Source organism: Stenella coeruleoalba (genome assembly GCF_951394435.1).
Source record: "Stenella coeruleoalba genome assembly, chromosome: 6".
NCBI lineage: Eukaryota > Metazoa > Chordata > Mammalia > Artiodactyla > Delphinidae > Stenella > Stenella coeruleoalba.
Window position 1 is genome coordinate 52,138,410 of NC_137151.1, and position 20,636 is coordinate 52,159,045.

At 35.4% G+C, this 20,636-nt stretch overlaps 1 protein-coding gene and 1 long non-coding RNA gene across 7 annotated transcripts in view; one reads left to right on the forward strand and one right to left on the reverse strand.

Annotated features, from left to right (window-relative positions):
* The window catches only part of GALNT13 (polypeptide N-acetylgalactosaminyltransferase 13), a 982,370-nt gene that overhangs the window by 928,363 nt on the left and 33,371 nt on the right, over window positions 1-20,636 (forward strand). For all 4 annotated transcript variants that reach the window (XM_079925131.1, XM_079925129.1, XM_079925128.1 and 1 more), the window contains one exon: window positions 7,900-7,998. In XM_079925131.1, coding sequence (XP_079781257.1) covers window positions 7,900-7,998 — 99 coding nt within the window. The remainder of the gene's footprint in view (window positions 1-7,899; window positions 7,999-20,636) is intronic.
* Window positions 1-20,636, reverse strand: part of LOC307188254 — a 120,962-nt gene that overhangs the window by 7,196 nt on the left and 93,130 nt on the right. The gene's annotated exons all lie outside the window — the stretch shown is intronic.

Here is a 20,636-nt window from a genome sequence, read left to right on the forward strand (position 1 = left end):
AAAAAACCTAAGAATATTCTACCCAGCAAGGCTTTCGTTCAGATCTGACAGAGAAAACAAAAACTTTACAGACAAGCAAAAAATAAGAGAATTCAGCACCACCAAACCAGCTTTACAACAAATGCTAAAGGAACTTCTCTATGTGAAAAAGAAAAAGCCACAACTCTAAACAAGAAAATTAGGAATGGGAAAGCTCACTGGTAAAGGCAAACATTTAGTAAACATAGGAAACCATCCACACACAAATGATATCAAAATCAGCAATCGTGAGAACAGGAGAATACAAATGCAGGATATTGGAAACACATTTGAAATTAAGAGAACAGCAACTTAAAACAATCTTGTGTATATATATATATATAGACTGCTATATCAAAACCTCATGTAACTGCAAACCAAAAATCTATAATAGATATACACACAAAGAAGAAAAAGGAATACAAACACAACACTAAAAGTCATCAAATCACAAGAGAAGATAATAAAAGAGGAAGGGAAGAAAAAGACCTACCAAAAGAAATCTAAAACAATTAACAAAATGGCAAGAAGAACATACATATTGATAATTACATTAAATGTAAACGGATTAAATGCTCCAACCAAAAGATGTACACTGGCTGAATGGATACTGAAACAAGACCCGTATATAAGCTGTCTACAAAAGACCCACTTCAGAGGTAGGGACACATACACACTGAAAGTGACAGGATGCAAAAAGGTATTCCATGCAAATGGAAATTAAAAAAAAAACTGAAGCAACAACACTCGTATCAGACAAAACAGACTTTAAAATAAAGACTGTTAGAAGAGACAAAGAAGGATACGACACAATGATTGAGGAATCAATTCAAGAAGAAGATATAACAATTACAAATATTTATGCACCCAACATAGGAACACCTCAATACATAAGGCAAATGCTAACAGCCATAACAGTAACACAAGAATACTGGGGGACTTTAACACCCCGCTTACACCAATGGACAGATCATCCAGACAGAAAATAAACAAGGAAACACAAGCTTTAAATGACACACACAACAATAGACCAGATGGGCTTGATATTTATAGGACATTCCACCCCAAAGTGGCAGAACACAGTTCTTCTCAACTGCACACAGAACATTCTCCAGGTTAGAGAACATGCTGGGCAACAAAGAAAACCCTGGTAAATTAAAGAAAATTGAAATCATATAAAGCATCTTTTCCAACCACAACACTATGAGATTAGAAACTGAACACAAGAAAAAAACTGTAAAAAACACAAACATGTGAGGCTAAATAATATGCTGCTAAGCAACCAATGGATTGCTGAAGAAATCAAAAAGTACCTAGAGACAAATGACAATGAAAAGACGATGATCCAAAACCTATGGGATGCAGCAAATGCAGTTCTAAGAGGGAAGTTTATAGCAGTGGATTCTTACCTCAGGAAACATGAAAAACTGCAAATAAACAACCTAACCTTACACATAAAGCAACTAGAAAGAAGACCGAACAAAACCCAAACTTAGTAGAAGGAAAGAAATCAGAAAAATCAGAGCAGAAATAAGTGAAACTGAGATGAAGAAAATAATAGCAAAGATCAGTGAAACTAAAAGCTGGTTCTTTGAAAAGATAAAATTGATAAACTTTTAGCCAGACTCATCAAGAAAAAAAATAAAATAAAATGAGAGAGAGGGCCAAATCAGCAAAAATTAGAAATGGAAAAGGAAAAATTACAACAGACACCACAGAAATACACAGGATCATAATAGACTACTACAAGCAGCTACAGGCCAATAAAATGAACAACATAGAAGAAATGGAAAAACACTTAGAAAGGTGAAACCTTACAAGACTGAACCAGGAAGAAATAGAAAATATGAACAGACCAATCACAAGTACTGAAATTGAAGCTGTGATGAAAAAACTCCCAAAAAAACAAAGTCCAAGACCAGATGGCTTCACAGGCAAATTCTATCAAACATTTAAAGAAAAGCTAACATCTATCCTTCTGAAACTATTCCAAAAAAAACTGCAGAGGAAGGAACACTCCCAAACTCATTCTTTGAGGCCACCATCACCCTGATACCAAAACCAGACAATCACAAAAAAAGAAAATTATAGGCTAGTATCACTGATGAATGTAGATGCAAAAAATCCACAACAAAATACTAGCAAACCTAATCCAACAATACATTAAAAGGATCATACACCATGTTCAAGTGGGATTTATCCCAGGTATGCAAGGATTCTTCAATATACACAAATCAATCAATGTGATACACCATATTAATAAACTGAAGAATAAAAACCATATGATCATCTCAAAAGATGCAGAAAAAGCTTTTGACACAATTCAACACCCATTTATGATTAAAAAAACTCTCCAGAAGCAAGCATAGAGGGTACACAGGCCATATATGACAAACCCATAGCTATCATCATTCTCAACTGAAAAGCTGAAAGCATTTCCTCTAGGATCAGGAACAAAACATGGATGTATGGTCTCACCACTTTTATTCAACACAGTTTTAGAAGTCCTAACCATGTTAATCAGAGAAGAAAAAGAAATAAAAGGAATCCAAATTGGAAAAGAAGAAGCAAAACTATTACTGTTTGCAGATGACATGATACTATACATAGAAAATCCTAAAGAGCTACCAATAAACTACTAGAGCTCATCAATAAATTCGGTAAAGTTGCAGGATACAAAATGAATACACAGAAATCTCTTGCATTCCTATATACTAACAACAAAAGATCAGAAAGATAAATTAAGGAAAGATCCCATTTACCATTGCATCAAAAAGAAAAAAATACCCAGGAACAAACCTACCTAGGAGACAAAAGACCTGTACTTGGAAAAGTATAAGATGCTGACGAAAGAAATCAAAGATGACACCAAGGGATGTAAAGATATACCACGTTTTTGGATTGGAAGAATCAATATTGTCAAAATAACTACACTACCCAAGGCAATTTACAGATTAAGTGAATTCCTATCAAATTACCAATGGCATTTTTCATAGAACTAGAACTTAAATTTTTTTAATTTGTATGTTAACACAAAAGACCCCGAATAGCCAAAGCAATTCTGAGAGAGAAAAATGCAGCTGGAGGAATCAGACTCCCTGACTTCAGACTATACTACAAAGCTATAGTCATCAAAAGTGTGGTACTGGCATAAACACAGAAATATAGATAAATGGAACAAGATAGAAAGCCCAGAAATAAACCCACCGATGTATGGTCAATTAATCTATGACAAAGGAAGAATATACAATGAAGAAAAGAGTCTCTCCAACAAATGGTGCTGGGAAAACTGGCCAATTACATGTAAACGAATGAAACATTCCCTAACACCATACACAAAAATAAACTCAAAGTGGTTTAAATATCTAAATGTAAGACCAGATACAATAAAACTCTTAGAGGAAAACATAGGTAGAACACTCTGACATAAAACTGTAGCAATATCTTTTTTGATCCACCTTCTAGAGTAATGAAAAAAATAAATAAACAAACAAATGGGACCTAATTAAACTTAAAAGTTTTGCACAGCAAGGAAACCATAAACAAAACAAAACGACAACCCACAGAATGGAAGAAAATATTTGCAAACAATGCAATGGAGAGGGATTAGTCTCTAAAATATACAAAAAGCTCATGCAGCTCAATCTCAAACAAACAACCCAATCAAAAAATGGGCAGAAGCTCTAAATAGACATTACTCCAAAGAAGACATACAGATAGCCAATAAGGACATGAAAAGACGCTCAATGTCACTAATTATGAGAGAAATGCAAATCAAAACTACAGTGAGGTTTCACCTCACACTGGTCAGAATGTACACCATAAAAAAGTCTACAAGCAATAAATGCTGGAGAGGGTGTAGAGACAAAGGGAACTCTCCTACACTGTTAGTGGGGATGTTAATTGGTATAACCACTATGGAGAACAGTATGAAGGTTTCTTTAAAAACTAAAAAGAACTACCATATGTCCAGCCATCCCACTCCTGGACACATATATGGAGAAAGCCATAATTCAAAAACAAACATGCTAATTGCAGCACTATTTACAATAGCTAAGACATGGAAGCAACCTGAATGTCCATCAACAGAGGAATGAATAAAAAAAGATGTGGTATATATGCAGTGGAATATTACTCAGCCATAAAAAAGAATGAAATAATGCCATTTGCAGCAACATGAATGGACCTAGAGATTACCATACTAAGTGAAGTAAGTCAGACAGAGAAAGACAAATGTCATATGATATCACTTATATGTGGATCCTAAAAAAATGATACAAATGAACTTATTTACAAAACAGAAACAGTCTCACAGACTTCGAAAACAAACTTATGGTTACCAAAGTGGAAATGTGGGGGGAAGGATAAATTATGAGTTTGTGATTAACATATACACACTACTATATATAAAATAGATAATCAACAAGGACCTACTGTACTGCACAGGGAACTCTACTCAATGCTCTGTAATAACTTATATGGGAAAGAATCTGAAAAATAATACATATAAAATATATATATAATATATATATAATATTATATATATATAAAACTGGATCACTTTGCTGTACACCTGAAACTAACACAACATTGTAAATAAACTATATTTCAGTAAACATTTTTTAAAAATAAAAATGGCAGAGTTGAACAGAACCAAGAGACTTCAAAAAACAGAAGGCAATTTTTTTCAACTCTTCAAAAAAATACAGGAACAGATCTAGATTTGTGAAGTTAGAAATGGTCTCCAGTGTAAACATTTCCTGTAGGTACAGCTGGAAACATTTACTCTTAAACATACCCAACGGGTAGCTGGGAAATCAGCTTTGCTATGAAAACCTCCTAACCTTTCCACCAGCACTGAGTTTTCAAAATGATTCACAAAATTAACAGGCTTCTAGTTACCAACTATTCTGTTGTGTTTTCCTGATAAGGGGAGTTTCAGCCCTGATTACACATCTGAATTATCTGGGGAGCTTTTAACTGTATTCTGGTCCTACTCTAGACCATTTCAATCAGAATCTATGAAGGTGAAGCAAAGTAGAAGTACATTCTAAAAGCTTTCCAGGTGAGTCTACAGGGCAGCCCAGGTGGAAACCACTGAAAAAGAAGTTGCTCAAAAAAGGAAAAGTAACTGTAATGTCACCATTCAATATCAAGACATGCCATACCTTCCTCCAGAATGGTGTTTGCCAAACTTTGCACATTTTAATCACCTGGGGAGACTTTACAACACCTGATGGACAGGTTACACCCTATACCAATTAAATGAGAATCATCTGGGCATAGATACCAAGCACCAGAAAGAATAGTTTAAAGATGTCAAGTGATTCCCCCCATCAGGAAGGAAGGGAGGGAGAGACAGAAAAAGGGAAAGAAAGAAAGAGACAAAGAGAGAAAGAGAAAGGGAGGGAGGGAGGAAGGAGGAAAAATTACTTCCTAATCAAATTCTCCCTCTTAAAAGATCCAGAGAATTTGTTTCCTGAAAGGGAAAAAAAAAAAAAAAAAGGAAAGGAAAGAATAGAAAAGGATCACTACCATAAGAATAAAGATAATAAAGAGTAAAATGATAGCTCTACAAAAAATGAAAGCACACCAAAACTTTACGCTTATAAGACAGAGGAAAATTGTAAACTAATATTTCAAAACAAGTCAAGAGAAATTTTATAATGATAAAATAAGTAAAAGAAAAATATAAATCAAATTTAGAAAAACCTCTGAAATGAGGGCCTGAAATGCAGGAAAGAACTAGAAATTAAAGAATGAATCATTTCAGAAATGAAGGATAAACTTAAAGAATAGATGAGTCAATAATCCCAGGAGAAAATGCCATAGAGTTTTAGAGGGGGGAAAGGAGGAAACTTTTAAAAATAAAAAAGAAATAAAAGACAAAACTATTGAATAGAAAATGACATATAGAGAAGCAAGAAGGTCCAAAATAATAGAATTTCCTAATGAGAAAAAGCAATGAAACAAAATAAACACTAAAAATTATAACTCAATATTTATTGAATTATATATAATTCAATTATATATAATACAATATTGTTCAACATTTACCCTTGAAAATAAATTTGAAACTATATATTGAAACAGAACACCATATACCTGGGCAAATGATACAGAATGAATTTTAAGATATGTTGTGGTAAACCTATTGGACTTAGTTTGGCATTCAGGCAAACAGACATTTGTAAGAATAAGGGAAAGAAAATCAGACTATCATCAGACTTTTCAAAAGCAACTATTTATGCTGGAAGTGAATAGAGTAACATTTTAAAGATACTCAAGGAAATATATTGTAAGCCAAGGATTTCAGATCCACAAAATGGATTTTCAAGCATAAAGACCACAGATACAGTTATCAATGTTAAGAACTCAGAATGTTGTTCCCAGTAAATGGAAACATCATCTACCTATTTGCTCAGGCCAAAACCTTGTAATGCTTCTTGATGCCTTTTTTTTCTCTCCTAGCTCATTTCCAATTCAATTGCAAGTCCTACTGGCTCTACCTCAAAAACATCCTAAATTTGACCTCCCCACCTCCACTGTTATCCTATTATTCGAAGTAACCATCATCTCTTGCTGGCATGACTCAATAGTCTCCTTATTTGTTTCTCTGTTTCCACTCTTGCCTCCCTCTAATCATTGGAACAGGGCTTGACCACACTGCTCAGTTCTGCCCAACCCCTTACCAAGTGTGAATTCTACTCCCCACTAATTTCAATTGCTGATTGGGGTTTACTGCAAATGACAGTACTTTTCCTAACTCTGGGAACCATTACCTGACCATAGGGTTCTGTACCATACAAAAAAGTTGAATTGTATAAACCTACTCCAGCCTCTATAGAAGTTTCTAATCATATTCATTTGCCAGTAGGGAGAAACATGTACCTATTTGCCAGTAGGGAAAAACATGTACCTAAAGCATAGATAACTATTATAAATAAATATATCCAAGTAATGTGTGAGTGAACAGTAATATGTGTCCAAATAAGAGTCAGAGGTAAGAATTTTTCAGAAGCAGAGTGGACAAGTACAAAACATACTACTTGGAGGTAAGACTAACGAAAAAATTCTAAAACACTGCATCTACTAGAAAGGTTTTTCTTTTTTACATTCACTTGTGCTTGATTTAGTAATCTGGGCATCTTTAAACTCAATAAATGGCTTTTGTAATTGCATCTGGCGCAAATATGTATTAATGTTATGTTAACTATGGGACTAATGCAGTGTCTGAGTGTAAACCATGAATCTTATGTTTACAGTTGGCAATTTAATCTTGGTTTTGAAGAATTTTCATGTGAAATCACCATTTAGCCTTGTAATAGTCTTTCTTAGGGTCAGCTGCTTTCCACTAAGTTTGGCACTGGGAATGAAAAAAGCTGTGTATATTTTAGTTAAAGAAATAAACAGTATAATTAATCTTTATAAATGTACAGAATGGAGCATCTAGTAATGAAGCAACTAAAAATACATAAATTTGAATATTTGACCAATTTGTTTCTATTCCTTTCTCTATAGGACATCACGAATACACTATAGTTATCTGAGTGGAATTTGGAAACTGTCCTAATTTTAAAAGGATTTTGGGAAGAATTCCTAATTTATAATATGTAGAGGTTTTCTTCTTTTCTGATACTATGCTATAAACAAAGAGTGCCCTCTTGATTGGATGCTAATGACAATGCTCATCCTATTCAAATTTACTTGAATGAGAGTTTAGAATCTTACACAGATCTCAGAATGGACATAGAAAAATAAAAATTTAAAGCAATGTGTTCTCCTTGGAGAAATTTCCTTACAAACTCATTTTGTTACCAATTTGCAATTTGAAAATATCAGAAAGACCTTCTGACTTACATTTTTGTGTGTTTCCTTTAGATAAGAAATGTTGAAACAAATCAATGTTTAGACAACATGGGCCGCAAGGAAAATGAAAAAGTGGGTATATTCAACTGTCATGGTATGGGAGGAAATCAGGTAAACTCTCCCTTTTTTTATCAGCTTCATATTTGGGGGGAAAATGTTGTATAAACTATTCAAGTAGACTACGGCTTAGTTTAGTAAATTAATGGGCATTCTAATCAAGAATTAATTTGCCTATGTTATTATCCCAAGTACCGTAAGAAAGCACTGAAGAATTTAATAAAAAGAGCAACACCTTCAATGAGCGTATGGTGAATGAGGCCAGATGTTTGAGACTCATATTACCATGTATGAGAAAACGAGGGCTACATTTTATTCTGTTGTTAACTGAATCATATAATCACTCAATAACTATGATGTTTTCCCGATGGTGATTATCCTAAATTTCTTTTTCAAATGTTTATATATGTCATATTTTCTGTGACTTTTGGTGGTTTAACAAAATTTTAAAGTGCATACATAGGTAAGCACATCTGTTACAACTTTGCTTTGGCTATCTGAAGATGCCCTTTGGACCAGGTAAAAATGTAGTCTTTAAACAAGATTTATACTTGACTGAAATTCTAGGACACCTCTTTCTGTGTGACAGTCCAATTAATTATCAGAAACTTATACTATAACAAGGATTCTTATGCTCTCTGTAAGCACTGGAAAGTGGCATGGCAAGGTGGGCCACGTGGAGGCTACTTGGCTGTGAGTCTTGCCGCCATGGCTACTTTCAGAGGCCAAATTTGGAGTTCGTGGGAACTTATAACAAAGCACAGTTAGAGATAACTAATCCTCTGTACACAAGTTGTCTAAAAGGGTCAAGATGAAGCACAGGAGTGAGCTGTTTAATGCTTTAGAGTGAACTGAGGAAGCAAAAATTATTCTGATCAGCACAACATGATGGTTGTATCTGTAAGGCAGGTGAATGTATCAAGAATTCATAGAGAGATCTTAGGGATCAAGATGGCAGAGGACTAGGACGTGGAACTCACCTACTCCCACCAATACATCAAAAATACATCTATAAGTGGAACGATTTGCATAGAACATCTACTGAACACTGGCAAAAGAACTAAGATTTCTGAAGGGGCAAGAAAACCTCCCCATAACTGGATAGGACAAAAGGAAAAAGGGAAAAAAATAAAGAAAGGAACTGGGATGGGAACTGCACCCCAGGGAGGGAACTACGAAGCAGGAAATGTTCCTGCACCCCGGAAAGTCCCCTCTACGGTGAGGAGATCAGCCAGGATGGAGGAGAAGCTTCAGAGCCTCGGAGGAGAGTGCAGCAACCAGTTTGAGGAAGGCAAGACGGAGGGTGACCTGCACAGATGGTCACCTCCGCCCTGTGCTCCCCAGCCTGAGACGCTTTTCCACCACTACGGGCAGGGGCTGGGTGCTGAAGCTCAGGCTTCAGAGGTCAGATCTAGGTAGAGGATTGGCTGGGATTGGCTGTGCAGAGACAGCCCGAAGAGGCTGGAGTGTGGCAACCAAGGGTGTGCTCAGAAGAAGCTTAGACACACCAGAGAGACAAGGTGCCATTGTTGGGGAAACGTGCAAGGAGGGGGGTAGGACCACCACTGGAGCTTCTTTCCCTGCACGCACTCTTAGGCAATAGGACACGACCTACATGAGCTCCAGCAGTGGGCGTGAGCCACCACTGCCACTAGGAGTAGGTGCCAATCGCTGCCCATGCTGTCCCGGGAGTGCGCAGACTGCCGCTGCTTTTGGGAGACCCAGGAGTGGGCACTGCTCACTGCCCCTGCCATCTGGGGAGCACGCATGAGCAGCGAGCAGTCGCCAATCACTGCCCCTGCTGCCCCGGTAGTGTGCGGGATGCCACTACCGCTGCGAGACCCAGAAGCAGATGCAAGGATTCTTCAATATCCGCAAATCAATGTGATACACCACATCAACAAACTAAAGAATTAAAACCACATGATCATCTCGATAGATGCAGAAAAAGCTTCTGACAAAACTCAACACCCATTTATGATAAAAACTCTCCAGAAACTCAGCACAGAGGAAACCTACCTCAACATAATAAAGGTCATATATGACAAACCGACAGCTAACGTTATTCTCAACTGTGAAAAGCTGAAAGCATTTCCCCTAAGATCAGGAACAAGAAAAGGATGTCCACTCTTGCCACTTTTATTCAACAGAGCTTTGGAAGATGCTCAACATCACTAATTATTAGAGAAATGCAAATCGAAACTACAGTGAGGTTTCACCTCACACTGGTCAGAATGGCCATCATCAAAAAGTCTACAAGCAATAAATGCTGGAGAGGGTGTGGAGAAAAGGGAACTCTCCTACACTGTTGGTGGGGATGTAAATTGGTACAACCACTATGGAGAACAGTATGGAGGTTTCTTTAAAAACTAAAAATAGAACTACCATATGTCCAGCAATCCCACTTCTGGGCATATATCCAGAGAAAACCATAATTCGAAAAGATACATGCACCCCAATGTTCACTGCAGCACTATTTACAATAGCCCAAACATGGAAGCAACCTGAATGTTCATGGACAGAGGAATGGAAAAAGAAGATGTGGTACATATATACAATGGAATGTTACTCAGCCATAAAAAAAAATGAAATAATGCCATTTGCAGCAACATGGATGGACCTAGAGAGTATCATACTAAGCGAAGTAAGTCAGACAGAGAAAGACAAATATCATATGATATCGCTTATGTGAGGAATCTAAAAAATGACACAAATGAACTTACTTACAAAACAAAAACAGTCTCACAGACTTCGAAAACAAACTTATGGTTACCAAATGGGGAATGTGGGACAGAGGAATAAATTAGGAGTTTTGGATTAACATATACACACTACTATATATAAAATAGATAATCAACAAGGACCTACTGTATAGCACAGGGTACTCTACTCAATATTCTGTAATAACCTATATGGGAAATGAATCTGAAAAAGAATGGATGTATGTATGTGTATAAATGAATCACTTTGCTGTACACCTGAAACTAACACAACGTTGTAACTCAACTATACTCTAATATAAAATTTAAAGAAAAAAAAAGGATCCATAGAGAAAAAGCCAGAAGGAAATGGCCCTGTTGAATTTTGGCACCGTACTTCAAATCAGACTTTTATATGATTCAATGGAGAACACTAAAATGAAGTTTCTCCCTAAAACCAAACAAACAAATAAAAAAACTTAATTATTAAAATGTTACTTAGTGCTACACAGTTTGAATTTAACCAAGAAAATATTTGAGTCAAACTTTCTAAATTGCAGCATGGGAAAATGACCATATGAAAGAAGACGATGGAAACAACCACACAGGCAGAACAATGACAGCATTCAAAAATGGTCCAGCTTACTATACTGATTGACGAGTGTGAGAGGCTTCTACTACCAAAACCCAATGCAGTCCTATGGCAAAAGCTGTCAGAGGACTAAATATATAGGGGTTTAATTTTTTCACATAATAAGAAATCTGAAAGTAGTCAATTGTTGATAATTTGTTCCAGTCCTCAATAAGTCCACCAAGAAAGCAGAAGCTTTCTATCTTTCCATTCTTCTTAAAGTTAACTTTTATCATCAGCTGATCACAGGAGGGCTGCTGAAACTCGAGACATCATGTCCACATTCAAAGCAGGAAGAAGTGGGGGTAGAGAAAAGTTGAAATAGCCATGTCTGTCCTTTTATTAGGCAAAAGCAAATGCCTTCCTAAAGGCTCAACACATCTCCATGTATGTCTCTTTGGCCAGAAATGTGTTACTTGGACACCTCATGGCACAGAAACACTAAATACTTCACCTCACACTCATCACAGCTTCTCCTCACAGTTTATTTACCATGGGTATTGGGTGGACATTTAGAAGTGTCCCCCATAATGTGTTTCAACAGCTTATGAAAAAATCCAGCTCATCATCTACACAGTGATTACCTGCAGAATTCAAAAAGGGAAACACTATTTATGAAATCACTCTGATTCTAATACAGATGAAAATGAGGGAGGAAGATCCTTCAGGTGAATTATCCTCATGGAATCATTAAGGTGCCAAGGTTACTGTTAAAAAGGATAACCAGTCATATACTTAAATTTGTCTAAATGACATGGAACACCTAGATCATAAATGTTTAAAATTACATTATTCATTTACATGAATAATAACCAGAAATAAACTATCCTACTCTACTGTAAACTTCCTGTTGGCTGGGGCTATGTCTTAACTCCTCTCTTCCTCCCCAGCATGTGGCACTTAGAATATGATAGGCACTTAATAAATACTAGTCAAGTAAATAGATGAAAGAATTCATGGTCAGAATAATGTACTTATTATTAAGTACTTATTATTAAGTACCTTAGTACTATGTAGACATTGCCAAAAATGCTGTTATTATCACAGAAACCAAAAGTATAGACAGACACCAATCTCAGGGATTCATAAATAAAGGGAATAAACAGTAAGTAAAAAACCCATACCTACATATTTTCTAATGTCTCCATGTTATCTACTTAATAAGATAAAATTAAAACCAATAATTTTTCATCTATATGAATACTTATTCGTGTCTACAAATGTTGAAGATGCTTATTGAAGCCCATTTTGTTACAACACAAATAATGGAAACAAATATTTACCAAGAGGAGAATGTTTAAATAAATCATGGTGTATCCACAGTTCAGATTACTACGTAGCCACCAGAATGACTGAGAGGTCTAAATGTACTGTCATCAAACATTGAAAAGAGGGAAAAATAACGCACAGTACAACTTACTTTGAATTTTGAATGATCTCATTTGTGGAAAATGTACGTGAACATTTTCCTCTATATAGCATCTGTAATATATATATGTAAATGCTATACAATTTATTAGAAATGTATACATATCTATTTGGAATACAAATGACCTCTGGAGAGAAGATTAAGCTGGTATAGGAAATTTTACTTTTTACCCCGTATTTTTCCTTATATATGTACTACTTTCATAATTAAACAAATAAAAATGGAGAAATTGAACTGTTGAGAATAAAAGAACATCATTTTATAACACTATTCAGATCTGATTAATTGAGTAACTTATGATAAGTTACTTAGTATTTTTGAGCTTCAGTATTTTATCTATAAAATGCATAAAAGTTTTCCCTCAATTTTTTTCTCTAAAGATTAGTAAAAATTTATGAAACAACTAATACTAGCATGGCATATACTAAATAGTACATTTTGGTCTACTGCTATTAATTATTCTCTTTATTATTTCCATTTGTGTTCTCAATTATCTCTGTTTTTACTTCTAAAAGTAAAAAATAAAATGTTTATTCAGTGGCTAATGCCAGAGGCAAGATAAAAGCACAAGACACTTCATGGTATTGTTAAGCTCAATAAAATGCACTGCCTCTCCTGTTATTCTAACAAATATATATTATGAAAAACATAAAACATCACATAAAACCCTATTATGATATCTTTTTGATGGAACTGAATATTTCTCGCATGATTAATACTAGGGACATGTTTAAAATTTTGACTTACTTTTAAAAAGAACAGATCTTAGGATTTTATTGAGAATGAATAAATTATTGAGAGAGCTACCTTCTCTGTCTTTTATTGCTATTCTTTTATGTTACCATGGAAACAGCATCTATTTTTATGGTTATTTAGTTTTGAATTTTTAGAAGTAGCCCCAACTCCTAAAAATATTCAAATCTCGAACTTCCCTGGTGGCATAGTGGTTAAGGCTCTGCCTGCCAGTGCAGGGGACACAGGTTCGAGCCTTGGTCCAGGAAGATCCCACATGCCGCGGAGCAACCAAGGCCGTGCACCACAACAACTGAGCCTGCGCTCTACAGCCTGCAAGCCACAGCTACTGAGCCCATGTGCCACAACTACTGAAGCCCACGTGCCCCGCAACAAGAGAAGCCACCGCAATGAGAAGCCCATGCACCACAACAAAGAGTAGCCCCGGCTCTCCACAACTAGAGAAAAGCCCACACACAGCAACAAAGACCCAATGCAGCCAAAAATAAATAAATAAATGTATTATTTTTTTAAATTTAAATTTCTTTCTCCTGCTTTTACACAAAAGTCAAAACAAATGTTAATGCTGTTTCTTCTGCTCCGCGGCATGTGGGATCTTCCCGGACCAGGGCGCGAACCCATGTCCCCTGCATTGGCAGGCGGACTCTCAACCACTGCGCCACCAGGGAAGCCCAATGCTGTTTCATTTTTTAAGCATGTTTTACTCAGTTACCTTTCTAATAGAATGCACTTTATATTTCTAGACAATTATACCTTTAACCATTTCTCCTTGCAAGGGTATTTTTGCAGTTTGGGTTTTTTTAATTTTGGAGATATCAGAAAGAAACTTTTCAGTAGTTCTTGGAAATATTTTTCTTAAACATTTAGATAATCAAATAGCCAGCATACTCTTCTCTCCTCATTCCTAGCACCTGGCACAGTGCTTGGGATACTGTAGGCACCTAATAAAAATTAGTCAAGTAAATAGATGAAAGAATGCATGGATGTTTTTGTTATCAGGATTACTGTAAAAACAGGGTAGCAAGTGGAGAATTATTATTAAATTCAACACTTGATCATCTTGAGGTGGCCTCTTTAAAACCTTACTAATAAAAGTCTTCTACCTCAAAGAATAATGACAAAATTTGATACTCCATTCCTATCTGCTCTCGAAATGCTTTCTTTTCATTAGCAAGTAATATCATGAAGATCATTAAACACATGAAATGAAAACACAAGAATGAAAACAAGAATATGATTAAAACTTGAACATAAATTTCTACAAGTGAAAGAAAGAACTTAACAATTTACTGGTAGAAAGTGTGTTACTAGAAGTTATGGGATTGTCTTCTTTATACTTCTGAAAAGATGATGTGGATTCCTGGAAGCAGTTTCATGTCCCCTACAGTACTAATGACTCAGATTTATATCTTCATCCCCAACCTCTCTCCTGAGCTCTGGAATCTATTGCTAATTAATAATTGGGATTCTTTACAGGCATCTCAAAATCAAAGCTTTCCAAACTGTACTCATTTTCTTCCCTTTCACACAACCATCCAAAATTAAAATCTGACATAGACACTTCACTTCTGAAATTTCATTGGCCACCAAATCCCCTATTTCTATGAAAATAATGTCCCTTGACTCCTACCTCTAAGTCCCTTTAAAACCAGGACCTCTCTCTTTGTCCTAGCCTACAACTTCTTTCACCTGTATGGTAAAAAAACAAAAAAACAACTCATTATTTCCATATATCATATGAAATTCCATAAGCATATGAAATTCCATGGCATATTAGAATTAAAATCAGATTAAAATCTCCAGCAATTCTTCTCTGTCCAAAAATAAAGTACAAATTCCCTAGTTATGATAGTCAAAGCCCCTCATAATTTCATCTCCATCTGGCTTTCCAGCTTAATCTCCCTTGATGTTATAGTTCCTGTGCTCTAGACATGTCTTTATTCCCTGCATGCTCTGTGCACGTTCCTGTCTCTACAGTTCACTAATACTGTTCTAATTGCACTATTGGCCAAATACTGCTCCACTCACAAACTTAAGACATGCTCACTGTTTAAAACCCAAATAATTTAGCTTCTTTTCTGTTACCTATTGGCTAACAACTTCTTACCCTAAACAGGGCATATTTTAATGGACAAACTGTAATTTACTTCATCAATCCTGTACTGTTTAACACACAATGTTATTTATGACTTTTTATTGTTATACCCCAGGCTCATCAATACCCTTGTAGCTAAAATCTGGTGAGCTTCCATCCATATTTACGTCTTTAGAAGAATGTCTACAAGTAAGTTTGCTAGATCAAAGGTTATGCAACATTTCAAGGTTTTTAATATATAGTGACAAATTGTCCTCTTTAATGTTTCACCAATTTAATAGGACAAATAGCTAAAATAGGAAGAGGTACTATGATATACATTTAACATGCATTATCCTCTTTGGTTTTTACAACAATCAATGAAGTACATGGTGTTATTATCCTGATTTTACTCATGAGTTTAATGGAAACCCTGAGATTAATAATGTGATTGAGGTGGTAAAGCCAGTTTGAACCTAAATCTGCCTGACTCCACACCAGTTTTATATTCACTGCATCTGTATTGATTCCCAGCCACACTTCCCCAGGACTGTGATCACAGTGGCCAACCCTAACTGGATACTGTATTTTTCTTGTTTCTCATCTTAGCCAATTTAGTATGGAAGAAACATTTTATCTTACTTTAAATCATATTTCTAACATTATCAACACACACAAGCATTTTTAAAGTTGGCATTAGTACTTTATGAATTTCAGTCATGCTTTTGCTTATGTTTTCATTGGAGTTTGAGGTGGTTCTTTATTCTCTTCACCACTTATAAAAACACTTTATTAAGATTATTATCTTCTGTCATACACATTACAGATATTTTTCTGACTTGACATTTTGTTCACACTGTGTTTTCACATACAGACTTTTAAACAGTTTATCCCAATGTTTGTCTTTATGTTTTCTCTTTTTGATGTCAAAATACCATTCTTTTCTAATGAGGTGCTTTTACATGACATTTAACATCATCTTAAAGGAGCCAATGGTAAACAGGCCTTAGCCTCATTGGGTATATACTAGATCTACTCAAATACTGACACTAATTTTTATTTAAAATTTATATAAATTTTACTTAAAATATATATAAATTTATATAAGTGGGTCAAATTAGATTAATATACTATTTATAAAATAAACACTTTTCTTTGATAAAATATAAATATATCATATACATAATATATAATGTATCAATATAAAATTTTTTAAAAACCAATGGTATTTCCCTTTGAACTGCAATATATCTTTAATCAAAAATAGGGAGAAAAGCAGCCTTTGTACATATTGTACTTATTCCTTCTAAAGGCCAAAAATATAAAGTGATGGAAAAACACTCACATTTTAGCAAATGCATTTATAATGTTTCTCTTTCTCCCTGTAGCCATTCATTTGGAGAGAGCTAGAAAGCACATGGAAACATTCCATGTAATTTATTGCAGTAAATGATTCACAGCCATTTTTCAAGGTAGCAAGCCTTTAGGGAAGCTTATGCTAGCCATTTATTAAAACCCCATTGTCTGTCAAGATAAAGAAGAGATCATTAGGTATTATCTATACTTTCATACAAATGTCTCCTCTTCCTCTAAAACGTGATCATTTATACTTAAGAAGAATCTAACCTTATGACAGGTACCTTACAAATTTTGAAAGTAAATAAATATCTTCTCTCCTCATTACAGACCCTCTCCTAGAGAAAATTATTTTAGTAATACATTCTAATATACTCATAGATTGTAATGGATATATTCATTCAAGAGATATGTATTCATTTTAAAGTTTACCTTTTTATACATAAAGTTTACATCTTATAATTACTTATAAGCCATTTCTACACTAGTTTGGTCCCCTTTTAATAACTTGCACACTGAAATTAAAATTCACCAGGGATTTCACAAAGTAAAATCCCACAACGGCCTGTGAGGGAAAAAAAAGAACATTTACCATTCATTAAATGTTTAAATGAGTTGGATACATGAGAGCTAGAAGAGAGCAGTTATTATAACCTCTATAGAAATAGGGATTATTCCAAGAGCCTTTCAGTCTCATGAATGCTTGGCTGGGAGAACTTCTCTTGACTTTGGTTGGCTTATGCTCCTACCAGGAGACTAAAATATACTGAGGATGGAATGGTAAATTGTCTCAATCACTCGTCCAACAAAACCTGGTTATGCTAGCCTATAATAGATACTCTAGATGAGGTTAGTAGATGATGTTAGTAGGAGAAAATACCTAAAGACATACATTTCACATTGACCTGGTTTTTCAGGGGGTCATGTGGTATCTGTTCATCAAGTCCATCAATACAAGAAGTTAGTTCCCTTCCAAGTAAGTCTCAGCAGGGCCTGCTATCATGGGATCAATCTGGTATCAAAAAAACCTTTGGGATACATATACAAGTCAGTGAGACCATTATTTTTATGCTACTCTGTTTATTCTTGATTCTTTTCATTCTATTTTCCCAGGAAATTAAAGCTCCAAAATCATACCAATTCCTGGGCTTACACCCATTGCTTCAAACTAATGCACATTTCTACTTGAAGGACCAAGTGTAGCCTCAAATTCAGTGTGTCTATAATTAACTCATCTTTCATGAAAAGCCTTTTTTCTTCAATCTTTGTATTCATCTATCTTTTACATTTTCTTCTTTTATCTCTTATCACACACCCTGCCCTTCTCGAACTAGGCACTAAGGCTTGTGGATTCTTTCTACATGTCCTTTTTCCCTATTCCTTCTTTTCTTTTATTAATAATTCTACTTTCCAAATCTTGGCCTTGATTGCTTCATATTTGAGTTACCACAATTGTTTCAATATAGTTTCACCAGAGCTCCAGCCTGTCTTTACTCCACCCTCATTCAATAATGAAAACTCCTTTAAAAATACCATTCCCAACTGGAAAAACAAAAAACTTTAGAGCCCCCTGTTATTACAAGATAAAATTAACATCCTTTACTAGTCAAAGCTCTACACAGTCTGATTCCTTCTTACCCTTGTAATTTTATCTCCTGTTGCTCACCCATACAAACTCTCAACTCTATCAACTCTATTGAGTATAGCCAGAACAGACATTTTAAAAATTGTTACTGAAATCCATTTTTTAAGATCATATCCTTGCCTTTTCTTTTACCCACCTGATATCACCTTTCTCCACTTTTCTAACTACATAAATTCTAGTTTACGTAATTCCATAGTTTACATCGTTCTAGTTCCACTTCAAAATTCACTGTCCTCCATATAATAATTTGGTTTTTTTCTGATTTTCAATATACATTGATACTTCCTTTTGCTGAACTCACAATACTTTAATTTTTCACATTTGTTTTTTACTTACTTATATACCATATCTCCATGTTTCTCTTTTAACTCTCATATTTTCATTCAATTGTGTTTATTCAACTCATTTCCAAAAACAAACTGTGAACTTTTCTTGAAACAAGTATTAGTTAATTTCCTTTTCTTAATCCTTCTACAGTAATAAGTGCTTATTGAAAGAATGAATGGGTAAACAAATTCATACAAAATTTTCAAAGTTACCCAAGGACCTGCTGTTAACACAGAAATAGCTTCAAAATTTTGGGGAAACCACATAAAGGAAAATCGTCCTGGAAGATGAAACTGTTCCTATGAAAATGCCTAGATTTGAGGCTGTAATAGGCTGAAAAATGACCCCCAAACGTATCCACATCCTAAGCCTTGGTACCTGTGCATGTTACCTTATATGGCAAAAAGGACAGTGCAGATGTGATTAAGGATCATGATATAGGAGATTGTCCTGGATTATCTGGTTGGCACTAAAAGCAACCACATGTATCCTTATAAGAGGAAAGCAGAGGGAGATGTGACACACACATAGACAAGGAGAAGGAAACGAGACCACAGAGGCAGAGACAGGAGTGATGTGGCCACAAGCATAGGAAATATAGTCTGTTGCCAAAAGCTAGAAGAGGCAAGGTACAGATTCTCCCCTAGAGACTCCAGAGGGAACACTGCCTTGCTGGTTCCTTGATTTCAACCTAGTGAAACTGACTTCAAATTTCTGGCCTCCATAACTGTGAGAGAATAAATCTCCATTGTTTTAAGTCATCAAGTTTGCAATAATTTGTTTCAGCAGCCACAGGAAACTACTGTAGGTCCTCACAAAGAAAACTCCAGGAAGTCTCTAGCTCAGTGTTCTTAAGCAACCCACCCCTTCGGAGGTTTAAGATATAAGATACGAAACCTTCCTCAAAGTTAAAAACATGTATTACTTTATCTTGCTACTTCAAGAAATCAAGTAGTAGCTACAAAGAATGGCTCTAAATTATACTGGTCCTACAGAATATTTTAATTATAGAAAATTTGGTTTTGGATATTCCTTTTTTTTTTTTTTTTTTTTTGCAGTATGCGGGCCTCTCACTGTTGTGGCCTCTCCCGTTGCGGAGCACAGGCTCCGGACGCGCAGGCTCAGGGGCCATGGCTCACGGGCCCAGCCGCTCCGCGGCATGTGGGATCCTCCCGGACCGGGGCACGAACCCGTGTCCCCTGCATCGGCAGGCGGACTCCCAACCACTGCGCCACCAGGGAAGCCCTGGATATTCCATTTTAACTTGAGTTTTTGTATTCTATTTTAGTGCAATTGTAGTAGTAAATAAAATTGTCAATACCTCTAAATCCTATATTAATAAAAATTTTAAAGTATAAAATAACTAAAAGTGAATCCATAAATATTAAATGATGATGGCCTTTTCCATTAATAGTTAATAACTTCTGAACAGAAGTTTTAAAATTGTTTTTTCAAATCTTAATTCAAGAACTGAGTAAACAATCAGCAGGTAACATTTTCTTAATTCAAACAAGTTATATTATCTTTTGTATTAAAGAAACACGTATTAAGCTTGGAGTTGATTAAAACTTGCAGGAACTTAAACTAATGATCTTATTCTGCCTAGTTTTGCCTGGCCAGAGTGTTTCCTGGCATAGAAATAAATGGCAAATCTGTTGTGTTCAATCCTTTTCTTTCCCCTTGTAGGAGTTACTCAGAGATTGTGAGATTGTTTTCTTAATACTTCCAAAAACCGAGCCCTAGTATTGTCTATTTCTTAGATCTTTTCTTCTAAGTGT